The sequence below is a fragment of the Chiloscyllium punctatum genome, chromosome 52, assembly GCF_047496795.1.
Source record: "Chiloscyllium punctatum isolate Juve2018m chromosome 52, sChiPun1.3, whole genome shotgun sequence".
NCBI lineage: Eukaryota > Metazoa > Chordata > Chondrichthyes > Orectolobiformes > Hemiscylliidae > Chiloscyllium > Chiloscyllium punctatum.
In genome coordinates this window covers 17438712-17466599 of record NC_092790.1, presented here as the reverse complement: position 1 = coordinate 17466599, position 27888 = coordinate 17438712, and the positions used below count along the sequence as shown (strand labels likewise).

At 43.7% G+C, this 27888-nt stretch overlaps 3 protein-coding genes across 3 annotated transcripts; all 3 read right to left on the bottom strand.

Moving 5' to 3' along the window:
* Positions 1 to 212: 212 nt before the first annotated feature.
* On the bottom strand, positions 213 to 25867 carry LOC140470763 (uncharacterized). Its single transcript, XM_072566790.1, has 3 exons — positions 25469 to 25867; positions 3770 to 3777; positions 213 to 642 (listed from the first exon to the last, which is right to left on the bottom strand). Exons 1-3 carry the CDS (start codon positions 25852 to 25854, stop codon positions 245 to 247), a joined length of 792 nt encoding a protein of 263 aa, XP_072422891.1. The 5' UTR covers positions 25855 to 25867; the 3' UTR covers positions 213 to 244.
* Positions 5831 to 6229, bottom strand: LOC140470738 (histone H2B type 1-M-like). The gene has a single exon (XM_072566777.1). It carries the CDS (start codon positions 6206 to 6208, stop codon positions 5831 to 5833), a length of 378 nt encoding a protein of 125 aa, XP_072422878.1. The 5' UTR covers positions 6209 to 6229.
* On the bottom strand, positions 22078 to 22603 carry LOC140470716 (histone H3). Its single transcript, XM_072566751.1, has one exon. It carries the CDS (start codon positions 22509 to 22511, stop codon positions 22101 to 22103), a length of 411 nt encoding a protein of 136 aa, XP_072422852.1. The 5' UTR covers positions 22512 to 22603; the 3' UTR covers positions 22078 to 22100.
* Positions 25868 to 27888: the final 2021 nt, after the last annotated feature.

The window sequence follows — 27888 nt, the reverse complement described above, 5'->3', positions numbered from 1 at the left end:
ATATTGCATGATAAACTTTTCACGCTCCTTGTGCTACGGCTCAAACAGTGAACGGCCATGAGGAAAGGTTTCATTATAGATCACACACAGTACCAGTACAGTATCGTACAAGGCAGAGACTGACACCGATATAGTTAACGGAAGGTAATTCAATCAGACAGACGGGAGTGTTCAGCTCCTTTCACAGATGCTGTGAGTGGCTCTTAAAAGAGCCTTTGGGTTGTCTGATTCAAGAATGGTCTCTTCACTTTTTAGCGGCTCCCCCAGCGGCGGTTTTCTTGGGCAGCAGCACGGCCTGGATATTAGGCAGCACCCCGCCCTGAGCGATGGTCACCCCTCCCAGCAGCTTGTTGAGCTCCTCGTCGTTGCGCACGGCCAGCTGTAGGTGCCTGGGGATGATGCGGGTCTTCTTGTTGTCCCGGGCCGCGTTGCCGGCCAGCTCCAGGATTTCAGCCGTCAGATACTCCAGCACCGCAGCCATATAGACCGGCGCTCCTGCACCCACACGCTCGGCATAGTTACCCTTTCTCAGGAGCCTGTGAACACGGCCCACCGGGAACTGCAGGCCAGCCCGGGACGACCGAGACTTCGCCTTGGAGCGAGCTTTCCCACTGCCCTTTCCTCTTCCAGTCATGGCCACAACTTCACAGACACTTTCAGAGAGAATACTACACTCCGCCCACATCGCGGCCTCTTATACCTTCGGGAGGGATGGTGGGGCGGCCGTTTCTGATTGGTCCCATTGTTCGGCCCCTCCTAATGTTGTTCCAATTCCCAATCAGATATCTGCCTCATTCCCCAATCCGGAGAGGGCCCGGGGAGGGGGGCGGAAAGTACCGGCGCCAAATCATCAACCGCTTTTTTACAATTTGAAAAGCCCGCCAATATGAACCGAAAAGTAGAGAGTTTAAACACAGAAGAATGCACGAATACTCGATCTAATTTACTTCTACGTTAAAACCCATGACCTCGCCTCCTGGAATCTGCCCATTTCTGACCCTGAATGGAATCTTCTGAACATTAAACACAAGCGGAAACAAAAAAGGCGCCAAACCCTGCACTCTGCAACTCATCATTTATTTCACTTTTCAACAGCACCCCGATATACTGAGAAAACATGATTACGGCCTCCCGAGTTAGTGCATTAATAGTGAACACGATCGTTCGAGAATATTTTAAAGTTACCCTCCCTTTTGCACACGATCATAGATCGATTTAAAAAAACTCCACATTTACTCTGCCACTTCTGCAGCTGTTCTAGTTTTATTTCTGTGTATTTTGCATCTGGACAATTCCCGTGAGGAGATTTGGAAATGAAGAGTAAACAAAGTAAAATCGCACTCAGAGGCAAACTGTTTACTTTGCTTGCCGGCTGGTACTGGGGGCACTTTGTTTTCCGGGGGTGAAACTCAAGGTTCGTGCCGCATCGGGGCTTGTAACTCCTGAACTGATCGAATAACAAAGAGTAACACGGACACATACAAGCAGCTGAAAAATGACTCAGTGGCGTTTAACATGATCTCTCTCACCAGGCTGGGACTACAGGATATACATGAGAATACATACAACAGAGAATAAGGCGCGGACCGGGCCAGCTGTCACTCATTGCTCTATATAACATTTACAACATACAAACATAGAACATTACAGTGCAGTATAGGCCCTTCTGCCCTCGCTGTTGCGCCGCCCTGTCAGACTAATCTGAATCTGGATCAGTGGTGCTGGAAGAGCACAGCAGTTCAGTCAGCATCCAACGAGCAGCAAAATCGACGTTTTGGGCAAAAGCCCTTCATCAGGAATAAAGCCTCTATACTAATCTGAAGTCCATCCCACCTACACGTCCATATGCTGTCCAATGCCGACTTAAATGCACTTTAACTTGGCGAATCTACTACCGTTGTAGGCAAAGCATTCCATACCACTACTACTCTCTGAACTATCTCTGACATCTGTCTTATACCGATCTCCCCTCACTTTCAAGTTGTGTCCCCTCGTGTTTGCCGTTCCCATACTTGGAAAAAGGCTCTCCCTGTCCACCCTATCGAACCCTCTGATTATCTTGTATGTCTCTATTAAGTCACCTCTCAACCTTCTTCAATCTAACGAGAACAGCCTCAAGGCCCTCAGCCTTTCCTAGGAAGACATTCCTTCCATACCAGGCAACATCATAGTAACTCTCCTCTGCACCCTTTCCAAAGCTTCCACATCCTTCTTATAATGCGGTGACCTGAACTGTACACAATACTCCAAGTGTGGCCGTACCAGAGCTTTGTACAGTACAGCATAACCCCCTGGTTCTGGAATTCAAGCCCTCTCTTAATAAAGGCCAAAACACTGTATGCCTTCTTAACAACCTTGTCAATCTGGGTGGCAACTTTCAAGGATCTGTGTACATGGGCACCGAGATCTCTCTGCTCATCTGCACTCCCAAGAATCTTACCATTAGCCCAGTACTTTGCATTCCGATTACTCCGTCCAAAGTGTATCATCTCACACTTGCCCACATTAAACTCCATTTGCCACCTCTCAGCCCAACTCTGCATCCTATCTATGTCTCTCTGCATCCTATCTATGTCTCTCTGCAACCTACCACATCCTTCGTCACTATCCACAACTCCAACGACCTTAGTGTCATCCGCAAATTTACTAACCCACCCTTCTAAGCCCTCATCCACGTCATTTATAAAAATGATGAACAGTAATGGACCCAACACCGGCCCTTGCAGTACGCCGCTAGTAACTGGACACCAAGATTAGATTAGATTAGATTACTTACAGATTACTTACAGTGTGGAAACAGGCCCTTCGGCCCAACAAGTCCACACCGCCCCGCCGAAGCGCAACCCACCCATACCCCTACATTTACCCCTTACCTAACACTACGGGCAATTTAGATTGGCCAATTCACCTGACCTGCACATCTTTGGACTGTGGGAGGAAACCGGAGCACCCGGAGGAAACCCACGCAAACACGGGGAGAATGTGCAAACTCCACACAGACAGACGCCTGAGGTGGGAATTGAACCCAGGTCTCTGGCGCTGTGAGGCAGCAGTGCTAACCACTGTGCCACCAACTACAACCCTCTGTTTTCTTTCAGCAAGCCAACTACTGACCCAAACTGCTATGTCTCCCACAATCCCACTCCTCCACATTTTGTATAATAGCCTACTGTGGGGAACCTTATTGAATACCTTGCTGAAATTCATACACACCACATCAACCAATTTACTCTCATCTACCTGTTTAATCACTTTGTCAAAAAAGTCAATAAGATTTGTTGGACAAGACCTACCCTTCACAAAGCCGTGCTAACTGTCCCTGATCAGATTATTCTTTTCTAGATGGTTATAAATCCTATCTCTTATAAACTTTTCCAACACTTTACCAACGACTGAAGTGAGACTCACTGGTCTGTAATTACCAGGGCTGTCTCTACTACCCTTTTTGAACAAGGGAACTACATTTGCTATCCTCCAGTCCTCAGGCACTATTCCTGTAGACAACGATGATTTGAAGATCAATGCCAAAGGCTCGGCAATCTCTTCCCTTGCTTCCCAGAGGATCTTAGGATAGATCCCATCAGCCCAGGGGACTTGTCTATTTTCACACTCTGCAGTATTTCTAATACCTCTTCCTTGTGAACCTCAATCTCTTCAAGTCTGGATGAAAGTATCTCTGTATCTTCCTTGACAACATTTTCATTTTTTATAGTGAACACTGTCGACAAATATTTATTTAGTGCTTCCCCTATCTCCTCTGACTCCACACACAACTTCCTTGATTGGCACTAATTTAACTCTCATCATTCTTTTATTTCTGACAAACCTATGGAACGCCTTAGGGTTAACCTTGATCCTATCCACCAACAACTTCTCATGTCTCCTGGCTCTTCTGAGCTCTCTTTTTAGGTCTTTCCTGACTTCCTTGTAACCCTCAAACGCCCAAACTGAGTTTTCACATTTTGTCCTAACATAAGCCTTCTTCTTGACCAGGGATTCCACTTCCCTAGTAAACCACAGCTCATGCGTTCTATATCTTCTTCCCTGCCTGACAGGTACACGCTTATCTAGGACACACAGGAGCTTTTCCTTGAATAAGCTCCACATATTTAATGTGCCCATCCCCTGCAGGTTCCTTCCCTATTCTACACTTCCGAAATCTCTCCTAATTGCATCGTAATTTCCCTTCCCCCAGTTGTAACTCCTGCTCAGTGGAGTACACCTATCCCTTTCCATCACTAAAGTAAACATAACAGAATTGTGTTCGCTGTCTCCAAAGTGCTCACCTACGTCCAAATCTAACACCTGGCCAGGCTTGTTACCCAGTACCAAATCTAAAGTGGCTTCGCCCCTTGTAGGCCTGTCTACATACTGTGTCAGGAAGCCCTCCTGCACACATTGGACAAAAACTGACCCATCTATAGTGCTCGTACTGTAGTGATCTCAGTCAATATTTAGATAGTTGAAGTCACCCATGACAACTACCCTGCCTCTCTCACTCCTATCGAGAATCATCTTTGCTCTCCTTTCCTCTACTTCTCTGGGACTATTCGGAGGACTATAGAAAACTCCCAGCATGGTGACTTCTCCTTTCCTGTTTCTAACCTCAGCCCAGTTAAACAGTCCCCAAACATTTTTTCTACAACGGTAATATTGTCCCTGATCACAATGCCACACCTCCCCTCTATTACCATCTTCGCTGTTCTTACTGAAACATCTGAAAACTGGAATCTGCAACAGCAATTCCTGTCCCTGCTCTATCCATGTCTCTGTAATGGCCACAACATCGAAGTCCAAAGTACCAACCCATGCTGCCAGTTCACCCACTTTATTTCGGATGCTCCTCGCTTTAAAGTACACACACTTCAAACCAGGTTCTCACTTGCCAGTGTCAGATACTTGATTTAGGGAGTTCCTCTCACCCTCTTCTGTACCTGTCCTCCAATTTTGGTTCCCATTCCCTGCTGTATTAGTTTAAATCCACCTTAATAGCTTTAGCGAATTTCACACCCAGGATGGTACCCCTCTGGTTTAGATGAAGACCATCCTGCTTGTAGAGGTCCCACCTACACCAAAAAGAGCTCCAATTATCCAAAAACCCGAAACCCTCCCTCCTGCAGCATCCCTGTAGCCACGTGTTCAACTCCTTTCTCTCCCTATTCCTCACCTCACCAGCACGTGGCACGGGCAGCAAACCAGAGAAAACAACCCTGTTTGTCCTAGCTCTAAGCTTCCATCCTAGCTCCCTGAATTTTTGCCTCAAGTCCCCATCTCTCTTCTGGCCTATGTCGTTGGTGCCAATGTGGACCACGACTTGGGGCTGATCACCCTCCCCCCAAAGGATCCCAAAAACACAATATCAGAGACGTCACGGACCCTGGCACTCGTGAGGCAACACACCAACCATGAGTCAATCTCGTCCCCATAGAACCTCCTATCTGTCCCTCTATCTATCGAGTCCCCAATGACTACTGCTCTGCTCCTCTTCCCCTTCCCTTCTGAGCAGCAGGTGCCCCACTGCCTTCCCCTGGTAAGACTTCTCCCCCCCAACATTATCGAAAACGGTATACTTATTGTTGAGGGGAATGGCCACAGGGGATCCCTGCACGGCCTGCCGGTTCCCTTTCTGTCCACTAAGAGTCACCCATCTGTCTTTTTCTTTTATCTGGTGAATGTCTACCTCTCTGTAAATCCTGGCAGAGACATTAATGGGACATATCCAAAAACATAATGGTCTCGCTGTTTCAGTGAAGTTGTAGGTGGCGCTTAAAAGAGCCTTTGGGTTGTGGATGTGTTTGTTTCAGTGCAATGGACATGTTTCAGTGCACAGTCACTTGGAGCTGGTGTACTTGGTCACCGCCTTTGTACCCTCCGACACGGCGTGCTTGGCCAGCTCCCCGGGCAGCAGCAGCCGCACGGCGGTCTGGATCTCCCGGGAGCTGATGGTGCTGCGCTTGTTGTAATGGGCCAGGCGGGAAGCCTCCCCCGCGATGCGCTCGAAAATATCGCTGACAAACGAATTCATGATGCTCATAGCCTTGGAGGAGATGCCGGTGTCGGGGTGAACCTGCTTCATCACTTTGTAGATGTAGATGGAGTAACTTTCTTTCCTGGACCGACTCCTTTTCTTGCCGCCCTTCGCAGGCGCCTTCTTCACCGCTTTCTTCGCGCCCTTCTTGGTAACTTGACCCCTCTTTTCTTCAGCCATAACGACGCTCACCGTCAGACACAGAACAAGGGAAAGCGGAATCGGGGCTCGCCCTTTGTAGACTGATGATGTCATCAACGCTAATGAGGGATAGGGAAAGTCTGCCTCCTGATTGGCTACTTTATAGGCATGGTAACATCACTCTGATTGGTTAGTTTGGGACTCAATGTGGCTCTGTCAGGATCTGCAATATCATCGGAAACACAAACCGAAGGTTTGTGAAGGGATCAAATTCCGAGCTCACTCTAAAATGTAAGATTCTAATTGTAACGGATTCTTCATCTTTTGATAATGGTTTTCTTTTCTCTTCCATTTTAAAATCGGCATCACATTTGTTGTCAAGTGAGAAAATGCACTGCAATCTGACAGGGACTGTGTTTTACTCCTGGAAATGATGGAACTACTTGACAAATGCATCATGTTGGAGGAAAATGGGAGTTGGGGAAGGTTCTCTTTTGCTTGTGTTTCATGTACTACACTCGCTGAAGATGAAGGACACCTCTACCATCATCTATTCAGAAAACTCCCTTCAATTATCTTTCCCCCCTATTCTTCTTCAAATCTCCAATGAGTATCATCCAAAGTATTCATACATTACTCAGAATAGCTGCCAGTGTGTGTATCATTGTCAGTTCTACTCTGATTACCTCAATGACTAAAGGGAACTGATGTACTGTGACCTGTGCCTTTTGCTTTCTGCTGACAACATGAATTTTACTCCCTGACTGTTTGGCTCCTCAATCAGTGTCAGCAGCCTCCTGCCAATATTTCAGTTCCTGAAATCTTACTTTGCACTACATTAGAATACATATTATTTGGTGCATTTCAGTTTCTCGCAGAACTTTTTTTCATTATGAACTTTGCTATGTGGATTTTCTCTGAACTTTATTTGGTCACAAGTCATTTGTACTCACTCTGAACTGGTCACTGTTACTTAAGGATTATTTTGAACATGATACTTGTGCGAATTTTAATTGTGACAATCTTGTGTTATTTGTTTTATCACTGTGATTCCCTGCTTACACTGTGAGATAGTGTTGTTCAGAATTTCAGGTTGGTCAAGGGTGAGTTTACCTCTCGTTATTGGCTGTGTAAAACGGCAGTGCGGTTTTTGATCTGCCCATGTGAGCTTTTGGGAGGTGAATGATTATTACTCTCTCACAATCTGTCCCTGTCAGTTTCTGCCATCTGAATGTGTGATTGTAGTCATCAGTCTGTACCTGTCCATTCTTCCACAGTGATTACTTTAGTATAATTATCACAATCCCAGAATGTCTTTGATGTGAGAATGTGTAAGAGTATTTACTATTGCAGTGCCTATCAGTCTTTGCTATGAGACGGTTTGACTGGCTTTATCAACCTGTACCCGTTTCTTTCTGCTCAATGAATTTGTCTGTGTAATTTTCAGTCTCCCAATATCAGTCTCTGCTATGTGAATGTGGGAGTACTTTGATCAGTATTACCTGATCAATTTCTCTGTTGGGAATATGTCAAAATGGTAATCAACATGTACCTGTCAGCTTCTGTTTTGTGAGTATCTCAATTTAGTTAAACTTTTGCAAACAGGTTGTGATGTGCGAATACGGCAGTCTAGTCATCAACCTGTACCTGTCTGTTCTTCCACAGTCATTATGTGTGTAATTATCAGTCTATCCTTAAGGTCTCTGCTGTGAGAATGTGTAGTTGTAGTTATCAATCTGTCCCTGTCAGTATTTGCTCTATGAATGTGAGAGTGTATTTACGAATTGGTCTCTGACAGTTTCTGCTATGTAAATGGGGGTTTTGCTATCCATATCTTTATGTTCATTTCTGTTATGTGAATGTTTGATTGGCATTATCAATCTGTACCTGTCAGTTTCTGCTCAGTGACTATGTCTGTGTAATGAACAGTCTATCCCTATCAGTCTCTGCTACAAGTCTGTGTGAATGCTTTTATTAGTTTCACCTTGTCAGTTTCTGTGTTGTAAACATGGTCATCAATCTTTACCTGACATTTTCAGGTTTGTGAGTTTGGTTATCAATCTGTACCTGTCAGCTTCTGCTTTATGAATATCTAAATTTGGCTTAATCTGTTCATGAATGTTTCTCTGGTGTGTATATGGCAGTGTATTATCTATCTGTACCAGTCTGTTTCTGTTATGTGAATATGAGGGTACTTATCAGTTAGAATGATTGTTTGGCTTTAAAAGGTGCATTTTGTCCTGTCCACAGTAGTTAACATACAGCGCAATAAAGAAGAAATTGGAATAACGTAACTCTACTCGAATACTTAACAGAACAATGGATACAGTATCAATTCCTAATTAACTGTTCTAATACAGTAATATCCCATAAACATCCTTGGCAAAAGAGAAATTCAATAAAATATATAGTCTCACATCCGACTCCAGTAGCAGAAAGAGAATCTGCAGCTTCTGACTGTAACTGAGAGGAAAACTAGCTTTCCTGTCTTCAAGACACCGACAGTTTTGCTGAAAGCCAAAACTAAAAATGTCATTCTGTGAGAGCTTGACCACACCCATTCAGGCTGCTTCTGTTGTTCCAACTTTAAAAGGAGCCTCAAACTGTTTAGTGCAGACTTCTTGACACTTCAGCCATAAAACCTCTCTTCAACAAGAAAGAAGAACAAAATAAATATCTTCAAGCCACAATATCATCCAACCTTCCACCCCACTTAAAAAGAACTGATCAAATACAGAGATGGCCTAATTTTTAAAGATTCCTTAGCCTTACACTATTAGTAAACAATACGTACACATTAAGGAGCCTTAAATTTGTTCTTCAAGAACAAAAAGACAAAAACCTGTTAAAGCCACAGTCTCAATCTCTCATTTCCTGCATTGTGGATATGCAAATTCACTTATCGACCTATACCTGTCCATTCCTGTCACATGAACATGTAAATGTTGTCATTAATGTGTCCCTGTCAGTTATTGCAATTCAAGCGTGTGACTGTTGTTATAAATCTATTCTCGCAGTTTCTGCTGTGCGAATGTGAGTTTAGTTGTCACTCTGTATCTGTCAATTTCTGCTAGGTGTAAAAGTGTGAGTGTCAATATATGGCTGTCAGACTTTGTTCTGTGAACAGTTATCAAACTGTACCTGTCAGTTCATGTTCTGTGAAATGGGAGTGTTATCAACTTGTTCCTGTCAGTTTCTGCCTGTGGGAGTGCACTTATTAATCTTTCTTGGACAGTTACTATTGTGTAAAAGTGTGAGTGCACTTACCTATCTGTCTGTGTCAGTTTCTGACATCTGAATGTAATTTTCGCTATCCTAACGTACCTGCCAGTTCTTCTTTTATCTCTGGGAATGAGAGTGTCACCTTCAGTGTCTACCTGACAGCAGTTGAGTTTGGTTATTGATCTGTAATGCCACTTTCTGATAGGTGAACATTTGAGCACAGTTATTCATCTGTACATGATACTTTCTGATATCTGAATATGAGAGTGTAGTTGTCAACCCATCCCATGACAGTGCCTGCAAAATATTGTGTGTCTGTGTGTGTGTGTGTGTGTGTGTGTGTAAAACTGCCCTGTTAATACGTGTGTCATCATCAATGCGTATTTGCTTGTATCTGTAAAGTGAACGAGTGAACAAAGGTATTAATGCATGCTTGTCAGTTTCTAATTGGTAAAGGGATGTATCTCTCTGACAGCCACTAATATTCTCTGTGAGGGTGTGATTCGTTATGTGATACCTGTTATGAGGGTAATTGTCGGTAGATCTGTTTCAGTTCGTGAGTGCATATTTTGGACAAGAATTCAGACTTTCCAGTTTCAAAATTGTGCAAATATCAATGAGCTGTGAATGGTGAATTTGTTCAAACTGGACACATGTGCATTGTGAACTGTGAGAAAGAAACAAACTGATATTTTCTCAATTGTTTGAACATCTGTCTTAAATTGAGCTCAATGTGTAGCTGACTCAATTCCCTCTGACAGTGGAAAGGATGATCTTCGCTCTGACAGCAGTAACATACCTGCTGTTTGTTCGAAGCAGCTGGTCACACTTGGCTCTGTACCGAGGGATTATTACATTATCTTGGTCCTTTGAGTACTTGCCAGGAGGAAGACAGAAGTGAACTCTCCTGAAAGTCACCATCAGCCAAGTTTGACCATCTTTAACTGATCAATGCAACATTCTGTTAATAATCATAAGGATATTTAAAGCCAGGAATTCAAACAGAACAACATGTCTGATTCTCCTCTTTCTCCATGTCTAGTGATTTTTCTGTTTGGTAATTCAATACCAATTGAGTGAGGTCCAGAAACTAACCGATAACTGTACAGCTCCATGAATGGGACTATCCAATGCAAGTGGGTCTGTGAGTATGAGTTTAGTTATTGAACTATTCATGTCAATTCCTACTTTGTGAATAACAACCACACTCTCACATTTTGTCCTTCTAAGCGTTGCTTAAATTCTTCTGTATTCAAATAGCAGTGACTCACAGTGACAGATTGATACAGAACTATAGATCCATTGAAATGACATTGCACATAAGAGGGCCATTTGGCCTATCTTGTCCATTCCAAACCCAAAGACACCAAATGGCCATTTAATCCCACCTTCCTGTTAACAGCCCATAAGTCTATGAGAGCACTGCCTATTTCTGCAATCTGAATTTATTTTTCAATTTGTTCCTGCCAGCCTCTGTTTCATGGATATGTCAACATAGCTATCAATTTGGACCTGTCAATTTTTTCTGTAAGAATATTTGAATGGAGTTATCCATCTCTACTTGTAAATGTCAAAATACAGTTATAAATACATATTTGTCAGTCTCTACAATGTGAATGTGAGAGTTTATTGAGCAGTCTATCCCTGTCAGTTTCTGCTCTGTTAATCTGAGAGTGTCAGTGATAACCTGTACCTGTCAGTTTCTGGTTTGTTAATAGATGAATGCAGTTATCAACATATACCTGCCAGTTTCAGTCAGTGTGCATGTGAGAGTGCTGTGATCAATCTGTACCTGTCAGATTTTGCTGTGTGAACGTGACTGTCATTTTCAGTCTCTGTCAATTCTGTCATGTGAACAAGAGAATGTCAATCAATGTGTTGCTGTCAGATGCTGCAATGAGAATGTGTAACTGTAGTTATCAATCTGTCCATGTCACTTTCTGCTATATGCATACAGGCGTGTAGTTATCAATTTGTACCTAACAGTTTCTGCTCTGCGTCTGAGGGTGTATTTATCAAGCAATTGCTGTCAGTGTTTGCAATGTGAAAGTAAATTTATCAATCTTTCCTCATTAGTTTCTGTTCTCTGAATCAGAGTGTTTAATTATCAATCAGTAACTGTCAGCTTTTGGCTTTGTGAATGTGTCAATGCATTTATCATTCTGTACCTATCAGATTCTGCTTTGAGTTTTTCTGACAGTTTAGTTTAATCTGTCCCTGTCAGAATCTGTAAATGTAGTTACCAATCCATACCTAACAATTTCACACACATATTCAGCCAGAAAAACTGTCAGTTTATCCCCGACAAATTCTGCTGTGTGAATATGAGAAATTCGGAAGCAACGCTTCCTGTCAGTCTCTGCAATGTGAATATGTGAGTGTCTTTATCAAATTATACTTGTCATAAAATTTTCTCTGCATATACAGAAGTTTAGCAGTCAGTTTCGTCAATGTGAATATGTGAGCACAGGTTTGAATCTCTGCCTATCTGTTTCTGCCAAGTCAATATGAGAGTGCAGTTTTCAATCTCTACCTGTCAGATTCTGTGTGAAATTGAGTGTACTTATCAAACTGTATCTGAGAATTTATGTTTAGTGAAAGTGGAAGTGTTGTTATCACATTGTAATTGTGATTTTCTGTTATGTGACTAGAAGAGTGTAATTTCCAATCTGTCCCTGTCAGTGTCTCCTCCATCTATCCGAAGAAGTAATTAAATTATACCTGCCAGTTTTTGCTATGAGAATGAGAGCGTACATCTCAATCAATATCTGGCAGTATGAGTTATGAGAATGAGAGTTTTGCTATCAGTCTGTACCTTTCAGTTTCTGTTATTTCAACATGTGAGTTTAGTTAACAATCTGTACCAGTCAGTTTCTTTTTGGTGAATATGTGAATGCAAATATCAATCATTCCTTGTCAATATCTGTGTTGTGAATATGTGAATGAGGTTATCAATTTGTAAACCTGTCAGATTCAGACATGTACATGTGGAAATACACCTGTCAGATTCTGCTCTGTGAATATGGTGCAGTTATCAATCTGTCTTTGCTTTGTGAACATCCAAATATAATCATTAATACGGACATGTCAGTTTCCACTATGTGAACGCGTATGTGTATTTCCTAACCTACTCCTGTGAGTTTCTGCTGTCTGTCTATGAGAGTGTTGACATGAACATGTAGCTGTAAGTTTCTGGTTTGGTAACATTAGAATGCCTTTATCGAAATGTATGTCAGTTTCTGTAATGTGAATGTGTTAGTGGTGGTTATCATCTGTAGCTGTTAGTTTCTGCTTCATAAATGAATGAGGGTAGTTGTCCACCTGTTCCTGTCAGTTTGTGCTGTGACTGTGTCAGTGTAATTATCAGTCTTCATCTGTCAATTTCTGCAAGGTGAATGAGAGAGTGTAGTTCCTAATATGTACCTGTGAGATTCTGATCTGTTATGTTTGAGTATCTTTATCAAACTGTACATGACAGTGTGTTTATCCCTCTGTGAACTTGGAAGTGCAGTAGTAAATCTTTACCTGTTTGGTTATGCTGTGGGAAAGTTCTTGTCAGTTTCCTCCAAGTGAGTTTAGTTATCCATCTGTGCCGGTCAGTTTCTGCTATCTGAATGTATGAGTGCAAGAATCAATCTGTGGGTCTCAGTTTCTGCTATGTCAATAAGTGAGTTACATTTTTGATCTGTACCTGTCAATTTCAGATATGTGAATGTATGAATGTAGTTATTAAAATATCCCTGAATGCTTCTGCTTGTAAAAATGCAAATATATTCATTAAATCATTCCTGTCATTTTCTGCAAAGTGAATATGAAAATGAGGTTATCAATCTGTAACTGTCAGTTCCCGTTCTGTGAACATACAAGTGTTGTAATCAATCTGTACCAGTCAGTTTCTGCGGTGTGAATATTCTTGTATAATGCGGTACATGATACGGCACAGTGGTTCAGTGGTTGGCTCTGTTGCCTCACAGCGCCAGGAACTTGGATTCGATTCCAGCCTCAGGCGACTGTCTGTGTGGAGTTAGCACATTCTCTCAGTGTCTGTGTGGGTTCCCCTGGGTGCCCCGGTTTCTTCCCAAAGTCCAAAGAACAGGTTAGGTGAATTGGCCATGCTAAATTGCCCATCGTGTTCAGGGATGTGTGGGTTAGGTGCATTAATCAGGGTAAATGTAGAGTGATAAGGGAATGGCTCTGGTTGAGATAATCTTCAGAGGGTCAGTGTGGACGTGCCAGGCTGAATGTCCTGTTTTGAAACTGTATGGATTCTAATTCTAATACCTGAATGTTTCTGCTAGATGAATTATTAAATATAAATTGATTAGTTATTAATCTCTCCCCATCAGTTTCTGATTTGATAATATATGAATGCATTTATCAATCTGAATCTATTATTTGTAATATGAATATGGGAGTACAGTTATTGTTCTATGCCTGGAGATATAGGATTGGAGGCTAGGAAACTTGGGGAAATATATATTGATATCTTGAAAAACATTTGATATCAGTCCACATGCCAAAAGTGGAGGTGTTAGAGATGTTAAAAAAAATAAAGGTGTATCAAACTCTCAGACCTGATCAAGTATATCCCTTGATGTTGTAGGAAGTTGTATTGGTAATTTGAATAAATGATATTGTTTTCTTACTTTTTTTAGAATATCTCATAGGGACAGTCAATCTATCCCTGTCAGTTATTGCAATATGAATGTGTGACTGTGGTTATAAATCTGTGCCTGTCAGTTTCTATGTGAATACGTGGGTGCAGTTTCTGCAATGTGAATGAGAGTATAATTATCAGTCTCTAGCTGTCAGCTTCTCCAACATCTATATGTGATGTTAGTTATGGAGCTGAACCTCTGTTAGTTTCTGTCATATGAATGAGTGAGTGTCATCATCAATCTGTCCCAATCAGTTTCTGCAATGTGAACGGGTATCAAGCTGTTACTGTTTCTGCTATGTGAATATGAGAGTGTAGTTGTCAGGCTTTGTTTGTCAAACTGAGTATTGTTATCGATCTATACTTGTCAGATTATGCTGTGCTTTATGCAATATGAAACTGAGTGTTATTGCTAATCTGTTCCTGTCAGTTTGTGCTTTGTGGATATGATTAGATTATTAGATTACTTAGTGTGGAAACAGGCCCTTCGACCCAACAAGTCCACATCGACTGGCCGAAGCGCAACCAACCCAGACCCATTCCTTTACTTTTATCCCTTCACCTAACACTATGGGCAATTTAGCATGGCCAATCCACCTAACCTGCACATTTTTGGGTTGTGGGAGGAAACCGGAGCACCCGGAGGAAACCCACACAGTCACAGGGAGAATGTGCAAACTCCACATAGATATGAAATATTTGTTATCAAACTTTCCCTGTCAGTAACTACAATGTGAATGTCAGAGTGTATTTACTAATTTGTTCATATCAATTTCAGCTCTGTGTATTTAACTGTGCAGTTATTAGCTCTCAGTGTAGCTCTCAGTGTCTGCATGTGATTGTGTGAGTGCATTTATCCTATCAGCTTCTGTGTTGTGAAATTGCTTACCAATTTGTACCTGCCAGTTCTGATATGTAAATATTGTCCTCAATTTCTCCTTGTTGATTTCTCCTATATGTGTTACAGGGTGCAGTTAGCAATCTGTACATGAACGTTTCTGCAATGTGGACATGAGAATATAGTTACCAATCTGACTGCTCTGTAAATGTATAAGTACAGTCATCAAACTGTACATGCCAGCTTCTGCTTTGTGACTCTGAATTTAGATATTAATCTTTGCCTGTCAATTTCAGTTATGTGAATGTGTGAGTGCACTTATCAATATGTACCTGTTAGTTTCTGCTCAGTGCATTTGATTTGTGTTATGGATTGTGCAATGGAAAATTAAAGGGTTTCCAACTCCTATAGTGAAGACCTGAACTGGCAGGAATGATACCATGGGCTGTTCTTCAGGATGTCATCAGTTTTTCCTCAATGCATAGCTATATGCTTTTGTGAATAGTGTTAAGAAATGGATAGGTGTTACATTCCTTTGGTAGTGTCAAAAGGAAAGGGGAAGAAACAAATAAATTGTATTATAGCAGCTTGATCACAATGTTACTGCTATAGGAAAGCGAATTGGCTAGTTCTCTTCATTATTCTATTGTGAGTATTACATAATGCTGCTCTGTGGTGTGACGGTGCAAGCCATTAGCAGTACTCTCCTGCTCTATGGTGGCGATGAGGAAAGTGAAAGTGAAAAGTCTTGTATTTTTGTCATACAGTGGAGAAGATTTAAATCATTCAAGCAAATTTATTGAACGTGGTTGATCTCTTCTTGCAAAATAAAAAGAGAATTTACAAATTACAAGATTGGCTAAATTTCTTTGTTGAATTAAAGGGTGATTACTTGATTATATTGTTAAATTGACGATATGACATTTGATTTTCTTGCTTTTTTGTGATATTTCATAGGGTGGGGAATTTGGGATTCTTTGTAGAAGATTAAAATGAATTTGGAGACCAAGTTACACATTTTTAATGAAAAAGTTAATACTGGGCAGTGTGAAAATGTAATTTCTATCCCTGCAAGGTGAATATGTTGAGAATGATGTTGAGATCAAGGTGGGGTTGGCAGCTCCTCTGCTGCCATGACACACTAATTGAAATGGAATGCTGCCTGAGTGGGATTTAATTGCTTGTTTTTGTGTAAACATTTTGTATATATTCTTTTCAGCCTCCTACAGTGTAAATGTGTGTACATCGCTGTTAGTCTCTGTATCTTGGGTGGTTCAATCTGAATCAGTCAGTGCCTTTGTGTATGTGTGTGCTCAGTAATTATTCACTACTTGTCACATATGGCTGTTTACATCATGCTTTTACATAATTTCATTGTTTATCTGGTTTGTGACATATTTTAAATGCCCTTTTAAAATGTAAACTTGATTTAGTACACCAATTGCCAACTTCAAAAATGCTGTGAATGGTAGTTGCCTATGAATCATGTTAATTGAAACCGAGAAAAAAGAAACTTGTCTTTCCGCAGTTGTGTCTGACTGTTTGCTTGTTTGGATATATCTCTGGAAATTGAGCTCAAACTAAGTCTGATCTAATCAGCTCTGTACCTGCGGAAAGGATGTTCTCTGCTTTGACAGTGGTAACATACCTGCAGTTTGTTTGAAGCAGCTGGTCACACTTGGCTTTGTACTGAGGAAATATGACATTGTCGTCATCATTCAAATATTTGCTTGGAGAAAGACGGAAGATTTTTCAGCTGTAAGTCAACATAAGTCAAGTTAGGAGAAAGTGAGGACTGCAGATGCTAGAGATCAGAGCTGAAAAATGTGTTGCTGGAAAAGCGCAGCAGGTCAGGCAGCATCAAAGGAGCAGAAGAATCGACATTTCGGGCATAAGCCCTTCTTCAGGAATGAGGAGGGCGTGCCAAGCAGGCTAAGATAAAAGGTAGGGAGGAGGGACTTGGGGGAGGGGCATTGGGAATGCGATAGGTGGAAGGAAGTTAAGGTGAGGGTGATAGGCCGTAGAGAGGGTAGGGGTGGAGAGGCCGGGAAGAAGTTTGCAGGTCAAGAAGGCGGTGTTGAGTCTGAGGGTTGGGATTGAGATAAAGTGGGGGGAGGGGAATGAGAAAGCTGAAGAAATCTGCATTCATCCCTTGTGGTTGGAGGGTTCCTAGGTGGAAGATGAGGCGCTCTTCCTCTAGGTGTCGTGTTGCCATGGTCTGGCGATGGAGGAGGCCAAGGACCTGCATGTCCTTGACGGAGTGGGAGGGGGAGTTAAAGTGTTCAGCCACGGTGCGATTGGGTTGGTTTGTGCGGGTGTCCCAGAGGTGTTCTCTGAAACGTTCCACAAGTAGGCAAGATAAGTCAAGTTAGGCAAGGTTAAACTGATCAGTGTCAGTTAATAATCATTAGGGTATTTTAAATCTAGCAATTCAAACAGAACCAGGTTTCAATTCCACTCTTTCCCTGAGTTGCTCCTTGTCTCCTTTTCTTTTATTTGCATCTTTGCAACAATTGGGTGAGATCCAGAACTAACATCTGCACACATCCATGAATGGGAATTCCTAAAGCAGCTGAAGTGCTGACATATATCAATAGCAAGCTGCCAATACACTTAACTGTTGAAGGAAAGAACAAGGACGTTATGTCTAATGTTTTACTCGAAACTTCAAGTCTGTTCACTCTAATACGTGTCCTTTATACGATTGTCACAAAATTATGGTCTGTGCTTCCATTATTCACTGCCCAACATCAACAAACAGCGTGAAACAGAAGCCAAACAATGAATTCCCATCAGTGTTGAGGGGATTAAAAACTCCAAGAATGTCCCACAGCAGCTTCTTCCCGCTCTGCCTCCCTCAGCAGGCCCACACACAGCCCGAGAAAGGCCTTTCTCTTCCCCCCAGCCCGCTCACTCCAAGTTCCGGGACCAGTTCCTGCTCCGCTCGGCCTCTTACAAACAGCCCCCGGTTCTCCCTGAACTCACCCCGAATCAATCCCGGTCTCGGAGCCCCCTCTGTGTCCCAGACTCCCATCCCGATGTGCTGCTGGAAGGAGCCTGCTGTTCCCTCCCTTCCCTGGGCGCTGATCTCTCCATTGCGGTCTGTTTCAAACAAACCTCTTGCACTCACTGAGTCAATGCTCCTCAATGGCAGCGCTGGGGGAGGGCCTCACGCATGCGCTCCTCTGGACAGGAACAATCAGCTTTGGAGAAGGGGCAGCAGCGCGCATGCGCTGCTTCAAGTTGTCAGAATAAATCATTCACAACAAACCGACAGTGACAGTAGCAGTACTAACCCCAGACCCAGTATGGGGGATTAGGATCAAAACACAAATATTACTTCCAAAATAGTAGAGACTATATGAGCTTGGATTGTTTTTTTCTAGAGCAGAGATGACTGAGGTGTGAAAGATTATGAGGCGTGTGGACAGGGTGCATGCAGAGAAGCTGTTTCCCTTGTTTGAGCGATTAATCACAAGTGGTGATTGAGTTAGAATATGGTAAAGGATAAGGATTCTCACTATGGTGTAGGGTAAGGGTTAAATATATTGAGGGAAAATCTCTTTCACTCAGCATGTGGTGGAAATCTGGAAGATACTGCTTGGGAAGGCAGTGGAGCCCAGAAATTTTAACCTTGAGAAAGTATTTGGATGAGCACTTGAAATGTCATACCATTAATGGACATGGGACAAGTGCAGGAAATTAGCAAACCTTCAGTAGTAGTTATTGTGGGTGACACAATGCCTGAAGGGCTTTTCAGTGCTGTATGAGTATATGCATGTCAGCTTTTGCTCTGTGTGTCTCAGGGTGCAGTTATTAATTTGTACCTGTCAGTCTTTGGTTTCTGACTATGTATCTGTCATATGCCACCTGTCAAGTTTTTGCTGTGTATATATGAGAGTCTAGATATCAACCTGTAACGTTTAGGTTGTAGAGACTTACAGCTTTTGATCCAAATAGTGCACACTGACCATATACCCTAAACTAATCAAGTCTCATTTGCTAGCATGGAGTCATAGAGATATATAGCATGGAAACAGACCCTTCGGTCCAACCTGTCCATGCCGACCAGATATCCCAATCCAATCTAGTCCCACCTGCCAGCACCCAGCCCATATCCCTCCAAAACCTTCCTATTCATATACCCATCCAAATGCAATTGTACCAGCCTCCACCAGTTCTCTGGCAGCTCATTACATACCCGTACTACCCTCTGTGTGAAAAAGTTGCCCCTTAGGTCTCTTTTATATCTTTCCCCTCTCACCCTAAACCTATGCCCTCTAATTCTGGACTCCCTGATCCCAGGGAAAAGACTTTGCCTATTTACCCTATCCATGCCCCTCATAATTTTGTAAGCCTCTATAAGGTCACCCCTCAGCGTCTGATGCTCCAGGGAAACAGCCCCAGCCTGTTCAGCCTCTCCCTATAGCTCAAATCCTTCAACCCTGGCAACATTCTTGTAAATCTTTTCTGACCCCTTTCAAGTTTCACAACATCTTTCCAATAGGAAGGAGACCAGAATTGCATGCAATATTCCAACAGGGGCCAAACCAATGTCCTGTACAGCCACAACATGACCTCCCAACTCCTGTACTCAATACACTGAACAATAAAAGAAAGCATACCAAACACCATCTTCACTAGCCTATCTACCTGTGACTCCATTTTCAAAGAGCTATGAACCTGCACTCCAAGGTCTCTTTGTTCAGCAACACTCCCTAGGACCTTACCATTAAGTGCATAAGTCCTGCTGAGATTTCCTTTCCCAAAATGCAGCACGTCACTTTTATCTGAATTAAACTCCATCTATCACTTCTCAGCGCATTGGCCCATCTGGTCAAGATCCTGTTGTAATCTGAGGTAATCCACTTTGCTGTCCACTAGACCTCCAATTTTGATGTCATATGCAAACTTACTAACTGTATCTCTTATGCTCGCATCCAAATCATTTATGTACATGATAAAAAGTAGAAGACCCAACACCAATCCTTGTGGCACTCCACTGGTCACAGACCTCCAGTTTGAAAAACAACCCTCCACCACCACACTCTGTCTTCCACCTTTGAGCCAGTTCTATATCCAAATGGCTAGTTCTCCCTGTATTCCATGAGATCTAACCTTGTTATCAGTCTCCCGTGGGGAACCTTGTCGAACGCCTTACTGAAGTCCATATAGATCACATCTACCGCTCTATCCTCATCAATTTTCTTTGTTACTTCTTCAAAACATTCAATGAAGTTTGTGAGACATGATTTCTCACGCACAAAGCCATGTTGACTATCCCTAATCAGTCCTTGCCTTTCCAAATATATGTACATCCTATCCCTCAGGATTCCCTCAAACAACTTGCCCACCACCGACATCAGGCTCACTGGTGTATAGTTCCCCGGCTTGTCCTTACCACCCTTCTTAAACTGGCAGGTGGGACTAGATTGGTTTGGGATATCTGGTCAGCATGGACGGGTTGGACCAAAGGGTCTGTTTCCATGCTTGACATCTCTATGACTCTGTTTTATCTGATTTCAGATTGCAGTAAATGAAGCTTTCTGCTGTGGGCGAGAGATTTTCAAAATGGAGCGAGATCAAACCAGAGCAACTGCAGGACTGGGATAGCAAATGGGGAGCTTTTGCTGATGTCAGAACTAGTGCCAAAGGGCTGGGCGATATTAAAATATTGTCTAAAGCCGATTAATATGCTCAGCCGGTAGAACGTTCTGTGATGTTTAATCAACATGAAATGTGAAATGAAGAGATTAATTGCATATTGCCGCTTCTTTTGTGTTTCTGCCAGTTCTTCAGGTCCAGAAAAGCAAAAAAATAGAAAGATGCTGTTAGGCAAATGGATGAGCGAGAGAGATTGTATGAAGTATGATGCCGGTGTTGGACTGGGGTGTACAAAGTTAAAAATCACACAACACCAGGTTATAGTCCAACAGGTTTAGCTGGAAGCACTCGCTTTCAGAGACATCCACCTGATGAAGGAGCGACGCTCCGAAAGCTAGTGCTTCCAATTAAACCTGTTGGACTATAACCTGGTGTTGTGTGATTTTTAACTTTGTCTGAAGTACGTATTTGTAACCGAATTAACAAGCATTGATGGATTCTCCTCTGAACAACGTCCTCTTTTTCAATGTAAAACATACTCCGTTGTTTGTAAATCGGCGGGCTTTTCGAATTGGAAAGAAAGTTGTTGATGATTTGGCGCTGGCTCTCTATAACCTGCCTCTTGGGAGCCTATTAAACACCATAGAATTCTTTTTTTTCTCTATTTGCTCAAGTTATTCTTTAACCAGGAGCTACAAGCCCCGGTTGGGAGGGTCAACCCCGGGAAACAGATCCACGGGTAGATACATTACACTGACTTTTCAATTTCCAAAACTCCGCGCGGGTTCTGTTGGGTGGTAATGATGATTGAATGATGGAAATGAGGCTGTCGGTTAGAAGCTTTCGAAATGAACCGAGATTAAACGAGAACCAGAACAGTTGCCGCATTGGAATAGTTCGTGTGGAGCTTCTGCAATAAAGAGAGCACGATATTAAAACAATATCTAAGGGTTTGTTATCAACGCGTTCACGGCAAAGAACGTTCATGAAATCCCGACAGGGCTGATTGAGGGCATTCGGCCCATCGAGTCTGAACCTTCCCTCCGAAGAGAATCTCGAATCCTTTAAGTAGCTCCTGGACTCAGTACCCTAAAGAAAGATTGTGTGAATTTGACTTTTATCATCGAAAAGCAAATTAACGACGAAGTACGAATGCATTGCTTTCTGTAAAATGGCCTTCTCTGATCTACACCGTGGCAGGATTTTCAAATGTGACAGAAAACGGTTGATGATTTGGCACTACTTTTCCCGCTGCTTTTCCAACAGTGACCATGTGGTTACAGCTGGTGGGATACCAAGGGAGACAATGAGGAGAGGAGATTTCATTCGAAATAACATTCCCCAACCTAATATACTGTGCGAAAATTACAAAACATTCATGTAAATGGACCAATCACTGCTGCTGAAAGCCGTATCTTCCACCTACCTCCCCAGGTTAGGCTAGTTTCAAAGTATATGTAATAACAGAACTAATTTAGTGCGGCAACAGCATGCTCTCAGGTCCCCTATCGTTTCCCGCTCTCTCTGGATGGTTTAGTGGCTCTGAAAAGAGCCTTTGTGTCTTTCTCTCTCTCTCTCGGGGTGAATGTGCCGGTCCGGTCAGGTTCCGTTTAGGCGCGCTCCCCGCGGATCCGGCGGGCCAGCTGGATGTCTTTGGGCATGATGGTGACCCGCTTGGCGTGGATGGCGCACAGGTTGGTGTCCTCAAACAGTCCCACCAGGTAAGCCTCGCTGGCCTCCTGCAGGGCCATCACCGCCGAGCTCTGGAAGCGCAGGTCGGTCTTGAAGTCCTGAGCGATCTCTCGCACCAGCCGCTGGAAGGGCAGTTTGCGGATCAGCAGCTCGGTGGATTTCTGGTAGCGGCGGATCTCCCGCAGAGCCACCGTGCCGGGCCTGTAGCGATGAGGCTTCTTCACTCCGCCCGTGGCCGGAGCGCTCTTGCGGGCCGCTTTGGTCGCCAACTGCTTGCGGGGAGCTTTCCCTCCGGTGGATTTGCGCGCTGTCTGCTTGGTTCGGGCCATTCTCTCCAACTCTCTGTAACACACACACAGGCTGCTGCTGTCAATGCTGAGGCTGCTGCGGTGCTGCCTGTTTAAGGGAATGGAGAGCCCGCCCTAGAGCTGGGATTGGATACAGCCCTGTCCCTCAACCCACAGAGAAACAGCTCCGGAAGGGACAGAAAAGACAGGAAAAGGATTGTTGGAGTCTGATTGGGTAACGTGAAATGACAGTTGGTCAGTTTGAAAATGCCCGCCGAACTCACTCTGACAAACCCTGAGATTAAATTAAACATTCAAATGCAAAGCACCGACTGCAAAGAAGACAAAATTTAATATTTTATCGTAATTCTTTTAAACCAGTTAGTTTCAGCGCAGACAGGAGGCGGGATCATTGCCTGATCTGTCTGTAACAGGCAGGAGGAAAGGCGCGGTTTAAAACAGCCCAGACAAACTGAACAACCGAACTTGTACCGGCCGTGAATCAATCTAAACAACCCCGCCAATTTAAAAATCTTAAAAGCTAATGCAGTGTACGATAAAAGGACAGAATCTCACTTTATCTGTTATTTTGTATTATCCCCAGATTGTAATTAGCCCGAAGACAATGTGGAATTGCTGCCTGAACTGTCTGTAACAGGCAGATGGAAGGAACGCGACATGAAAACATGCGCAGCGTCCCAGAATCAGAACTGAACAAAATTCCTGAACGGGTCAGTGAAATACAAATACTACAATGTGTCACATTCGTGACTCGGTAGGGTTATAAATTGCGAAGTGAAATAACCAGATGGAGATTAACAAACCTTCCCCATGTGATACCTTCCCCATTCAAAGGTCTCTACTTTCGTAACCCATGGCATGAGTGTGTATTTGAGTGATTCAGATCAATTAATATCTCGGGTAGGTTTGCGCATTGAAATTATACTTTGAAAAATACCTTGATCGTTTGCTGAGCCTTTCATCTTGTCTAGGTATTTTTCAATGTATAATTTCAGTTACATCACACTGTAAATTTTTGCAGTAAATTCTGTTTTACAATTGTGTCTTCCACAACCACCTGATAAAGGAGCGGCGCTCCTAAAGCTTGCGTGCTTTCAATTAAACCTGTTGGACTATAAACTGGTGTTGTGTGATTTTTAACTTTAATCTTAGACATGTATAAAACCCGTACTTCATTTATGTTGTGATCACTGTTAAATTCTTACCGTGTAACTCCACTGCCGCTTGCTGACGATTGACCCTAATGAACGCCAAACAAATGCATCAGTCAGCCCCTGGGCGCTTATCTCTCGGGCAGATTCAGTTCCGTCAAACACAGCTGAATCAACCCGGTGTAAAAACAGCAACGCACGAGTTTCTAACATAAAATCAAAAGCCACTCTGAAAAGAGCCGTTGTGTTTCTCTCTCTCTCTCTCGGGGTGAATGTGCAGGGCCGGCCAGGCTCCGTTTAGGCGCGCTTCCCGCGGATCCGGCGGGCCAGCTGGATGTCTTTGGGCATGATGGTGACCCGCTTGGCGTGGATGGCGCATAGGTTGGTGTCCTCAAACAGTCCCACCAGGTAAGCCTCGCTGGCCTCCTGCAGGGCCATCACCGCCGAGCTCTGGAAGCGCAGGTCGGTCTTGAAGTCTTGAGAAAGGGGCCAATAAGGCCCATTGAGTCTGGACCGACCCTCCGAAGAGGGTGTGATCTAAAAACAAATCAACTATTAATTACACATGCATTCTTCTCTTTCAAACTGCCTCCTACTTTCTACATATTGACTGCATTTTCAAATCTGAAAGAAACCGGTTGATGTTTTTGCGCCAATTTCCAACCCACCCTCCTCAGCCACGTTCAGTTACAGCTGAGGGACAATGAGCAGAAAGACATTTCATCAAGATTTTCTAATCTCCGACAGTAGTCATGATTTGGAGATACCGATATGAACATTCTTCCCAATGAGCGCATTAAATGACCGTGTGCACTTTAATGTATTCTCTCTTTCCGCACTGGACAATCAAGCACAGGCGGTGAGAGAACACACTATTATAAACTCATGGATTTCCGATCAGTTGGGTCATTTTCAGCTGTTCCTAATGCGGTTAGAGCAATGCGAAACTGGCTGTGATACATTTATAGCAAGATAATTGGTGACAGACTACACAGGCAGCTAAAGTGCACTAACAAAATGTTTTCCGAAGAGTGGTGAAATTTCATTGTTTGGCTTTTGTTTTTCGCTGTTGGCATTGTGCTCTCAATACAGGAAACACGGACTGTGGAAGTATGATAGCGTTGTAAAGGAGCACTTTAAACGTCTCCAGTGATATAGGGCCCATTGTTCTTCTCTTGAACTGTTAGCGTCGTGTGTGCCGGGGGATGGAGATAAGTAATATTGGCGCCAAGACATCAACGGCTTATTTTCAAATTTGAAAATGCCCGCCAACGTGTACAAAAGAGCAGGATGTTTTATAAGAGGAGAATGTATGTGTTGATTGTGTTTTTCATTACAAAATTGGAGTTCAGATAGTCTGAAATTACCCCATCCCCTCCTTTACAGCTGAAAAATGCCTCACTGGTGTTCAATCTGCTCTCTCTCTCTCCAGAGGATGGGGATAAAACTCTGTATATGAACCGAGCAGAGAGTAAAGCGATGAGTTACTGCTCTGGGTCAACCCACCAGTCCCAACTTCAACGAACTGTGAAACTAAGGGAAGGTCAAACCCGATCAGGGACGTTCGTAATACCAGTCTAGACCGTGCAATGAGAAATAGCGTAGTTCCAGACACTGTTGCAATTGCATTTTATGAAATATTCTTCCTCTGCTCCCACAAACAGTAACAGTATGCAATGAAAAGGAGATAAAATTTCCTCGACGTCAGGTGCAAAGCCCAGGGCTCTGAAATACTTAATTAGACAGAGGTCAACTCCTTTCACAGATGCTGTGAGTGGCTCTTAAAAGAGCCTTTGGTTTTTTCAGATTCAAGAATGGTCTCTTCACTTTTTAGCGGCTCCCGCAGAGCCGGTTTTCTTGGGCAGCAGCACGGCCTGGATATTAGGCAGCACCCCGCCCTGAGCGATGGTCACCCCTCCCAGCAGCTTGTTGAGCTCCTCGTCGTTGCGCACGGCCAGCTGGAGGTGCCTGGGGATGATGCGGGTCTTCTTGTTGTCCCGGGCCGCGTTGCCGGCCAGCTCCAGGATTTCAGCCGTCAGATACTCCAGCACCGCAGCCAGATAGACCGGCGCTCCGGCACCCACACGCTCAGCATAGTTACCCTTTCTCAGGAGCCTGTGAACACGGCCCACCGGGAACTGCAGGCCAGCCCGGGACGACCGAGACTTCGCCTTGGCGCGACCTTTCCCACTGCCCTTTCCTCTTCCAGACATAGTCACGAACTCAGAAGCAACTTCAGAGAAAATACTACACTCCGCCCACATTGCGGCCTCTTATACCTTCGGGAGGGATGGTGGGGCGGCCGTTTCTGATTGGTCCCATTGTTCAGCCCCTCCTAATGTTGTTTCAATTCCCAATCAGATATCTGCCTCATTCCCCAATCCGGAGAGGGCACAGGGAGGGGGGCGGAAAGTACCGGCGCCAAATCATCAACCGCCTTTGTTACAACATGAAAAGCCCGCCAATTTACAAAGGAATATGTTTTACATTGAAAAACGAAGTACTAAAAAAAGTGAGGAGGTTTTTAAAACACTTACTACTCGTATGTCAATTTACTCTTACTTTACAAATGTATCCTTCTCACGGTCTAACTCTCCCTCACTTGCCCACCATTATCTGTCCATTTCTGATCTTGAGAGTGGGTAATTTTCTAAAACTTAAGCTAAAACAAAACAGGTCAAACACTGCAGTCTACAACACATTTCAATAGCACCCCGGCATGTTGATAAAGGAGCATACAACATTCTTCCGGCTCACTATCGATGGCGATGTTTAGACGATATTTTAAAGCCGTCCTCCCTTATCGCTCTCGATCAGATTCAGCATAATCACCACGTTTCAGTCCGGCAGTTGTTTTGGTGTTCTCTCCGTTAACTTTGAAAGCCTCTCACCGACAGCAGAAAGGGCTTTGCATTTGCATTCTGAAAAATCGGATTAAACCCGCGCAATGGAAATGTTTTTCTTAAAGGGTAAAATGCGTCAATCCGTGCGACTGAAAGCAGTTGGCACTTCCGTTTGTTGTTTTTTTGGGTGAAAGTAAGTGTTAACATTCCACCAGGGCTTTTAGCAACTTAAACAAATAAGATGAAAGATGACTCCCTCGTGTTTAATCTGCTCTCTCTCTTATGAAGTCGCTCTCCGCACCTCGTCAATTTGCAAAGCACTTATAATATCAAATATAGTTCTCGAAGAAAGATACCTGGTCAAAACACACTAAAACAAATCAATCTTAAAAATGACTCACTGGTGCTTAATCTGCTGTCTGCCTATAGACAGGGGAAGGGACTGTTTGTGATGTATTCACCCCCCTCCCCTTCCCCTTCATTCACGCATCTCATCAAATTGCAAAGCAATTATAAAAGTGAATGCAGTGCGAAATCTTAAAATACCGCCTAACTGCGGTAGTGCTTATTTTATTCCCCAGCACCCATGTTGTGTGTGTGCGCGCGCGCAGGTATGAGACACGCTTAGAGATACAAGGTATACGAATTTTTATTCAACTTGGAGTCCCCTTTTTACTTTTCTTTTTTACACTCACACTGATCCAACTCTTGACAGGGAAAACACCAGAGTGGTCCAGTGACAAGCAATGCCCTTCACATCAAAGGGCAATGCTGTGTGATCAAAACAGTGAAGGGGAGGGTAGGGACTAAATCAAAATAAAGTTGGATGGGGAAATAATGCTCCACTCCCTGCAATGCCCACCTCTCCCTGAACAACTCCAGGGTGTTGGTGGACACCACGTGCTCCTTCACCAAGGACACCTGGGCTCTAACGTAACTGCAGAAGAGGGGCAGGACCATATACATGGCCCACAGACTCCACAGAGCCACAGAACAAGCAGTTGGACTGGGAGTCTGTGAACCACCGCAATCTGCGGTTGCAGGGGACTGCTGCGTGCAGCACCCTCCACCCCAGATCCCCGAGAGAAAGAGGGAGGACTCCCGCGTAGAGAGCCCTCCACTGGGGATCCCCACCGCCCAGTGGCAAATGGGCACGCCAAGGCGTGTCCGGACGGTGGATGAGGGAGAAGAGGTGGACGGTGTGCAGCAGCAGTCTATACAAGGCCCTCCTTTTGACATCTTTGAAAGAAACAAAAATTAAAATTCCAGAGGCGGCTCAGGTTGTGGGGCACAGGCTCCCGCGGGAAGTACGGGACCTTGGGGCCAATGTGGAATTCTGTCCGGGCTGGGGTGAGCGCGGCCGGGATCCCACCGCACACCTGAGCGTCCTCCAACTGGTGCACT

Coding starts and splice junctions, on each gene's coding strand:
- LOC140470763 (XM_072566790.1), bottom strand. CDS start 25,854: ATGTCTGGAAGAGGAAAGGGCAGTGGGAAAGGTCGCGCCAAGGCGAAG.
- LOC140470738 (XM_072566777.1), bottom strand. CDS start 6,208: ATGGCTGAAGAAAAGAGGGGTCAAGTTACCAAGAAGGGCGCGAAGAAA.
- LOC140470716 (XM_072566751.1), bottom strand. CDS start 22,511: ATGGCCCGAACCAAGCAGACAGCGCGCAAATCCACCGGAGGGAAAGCT.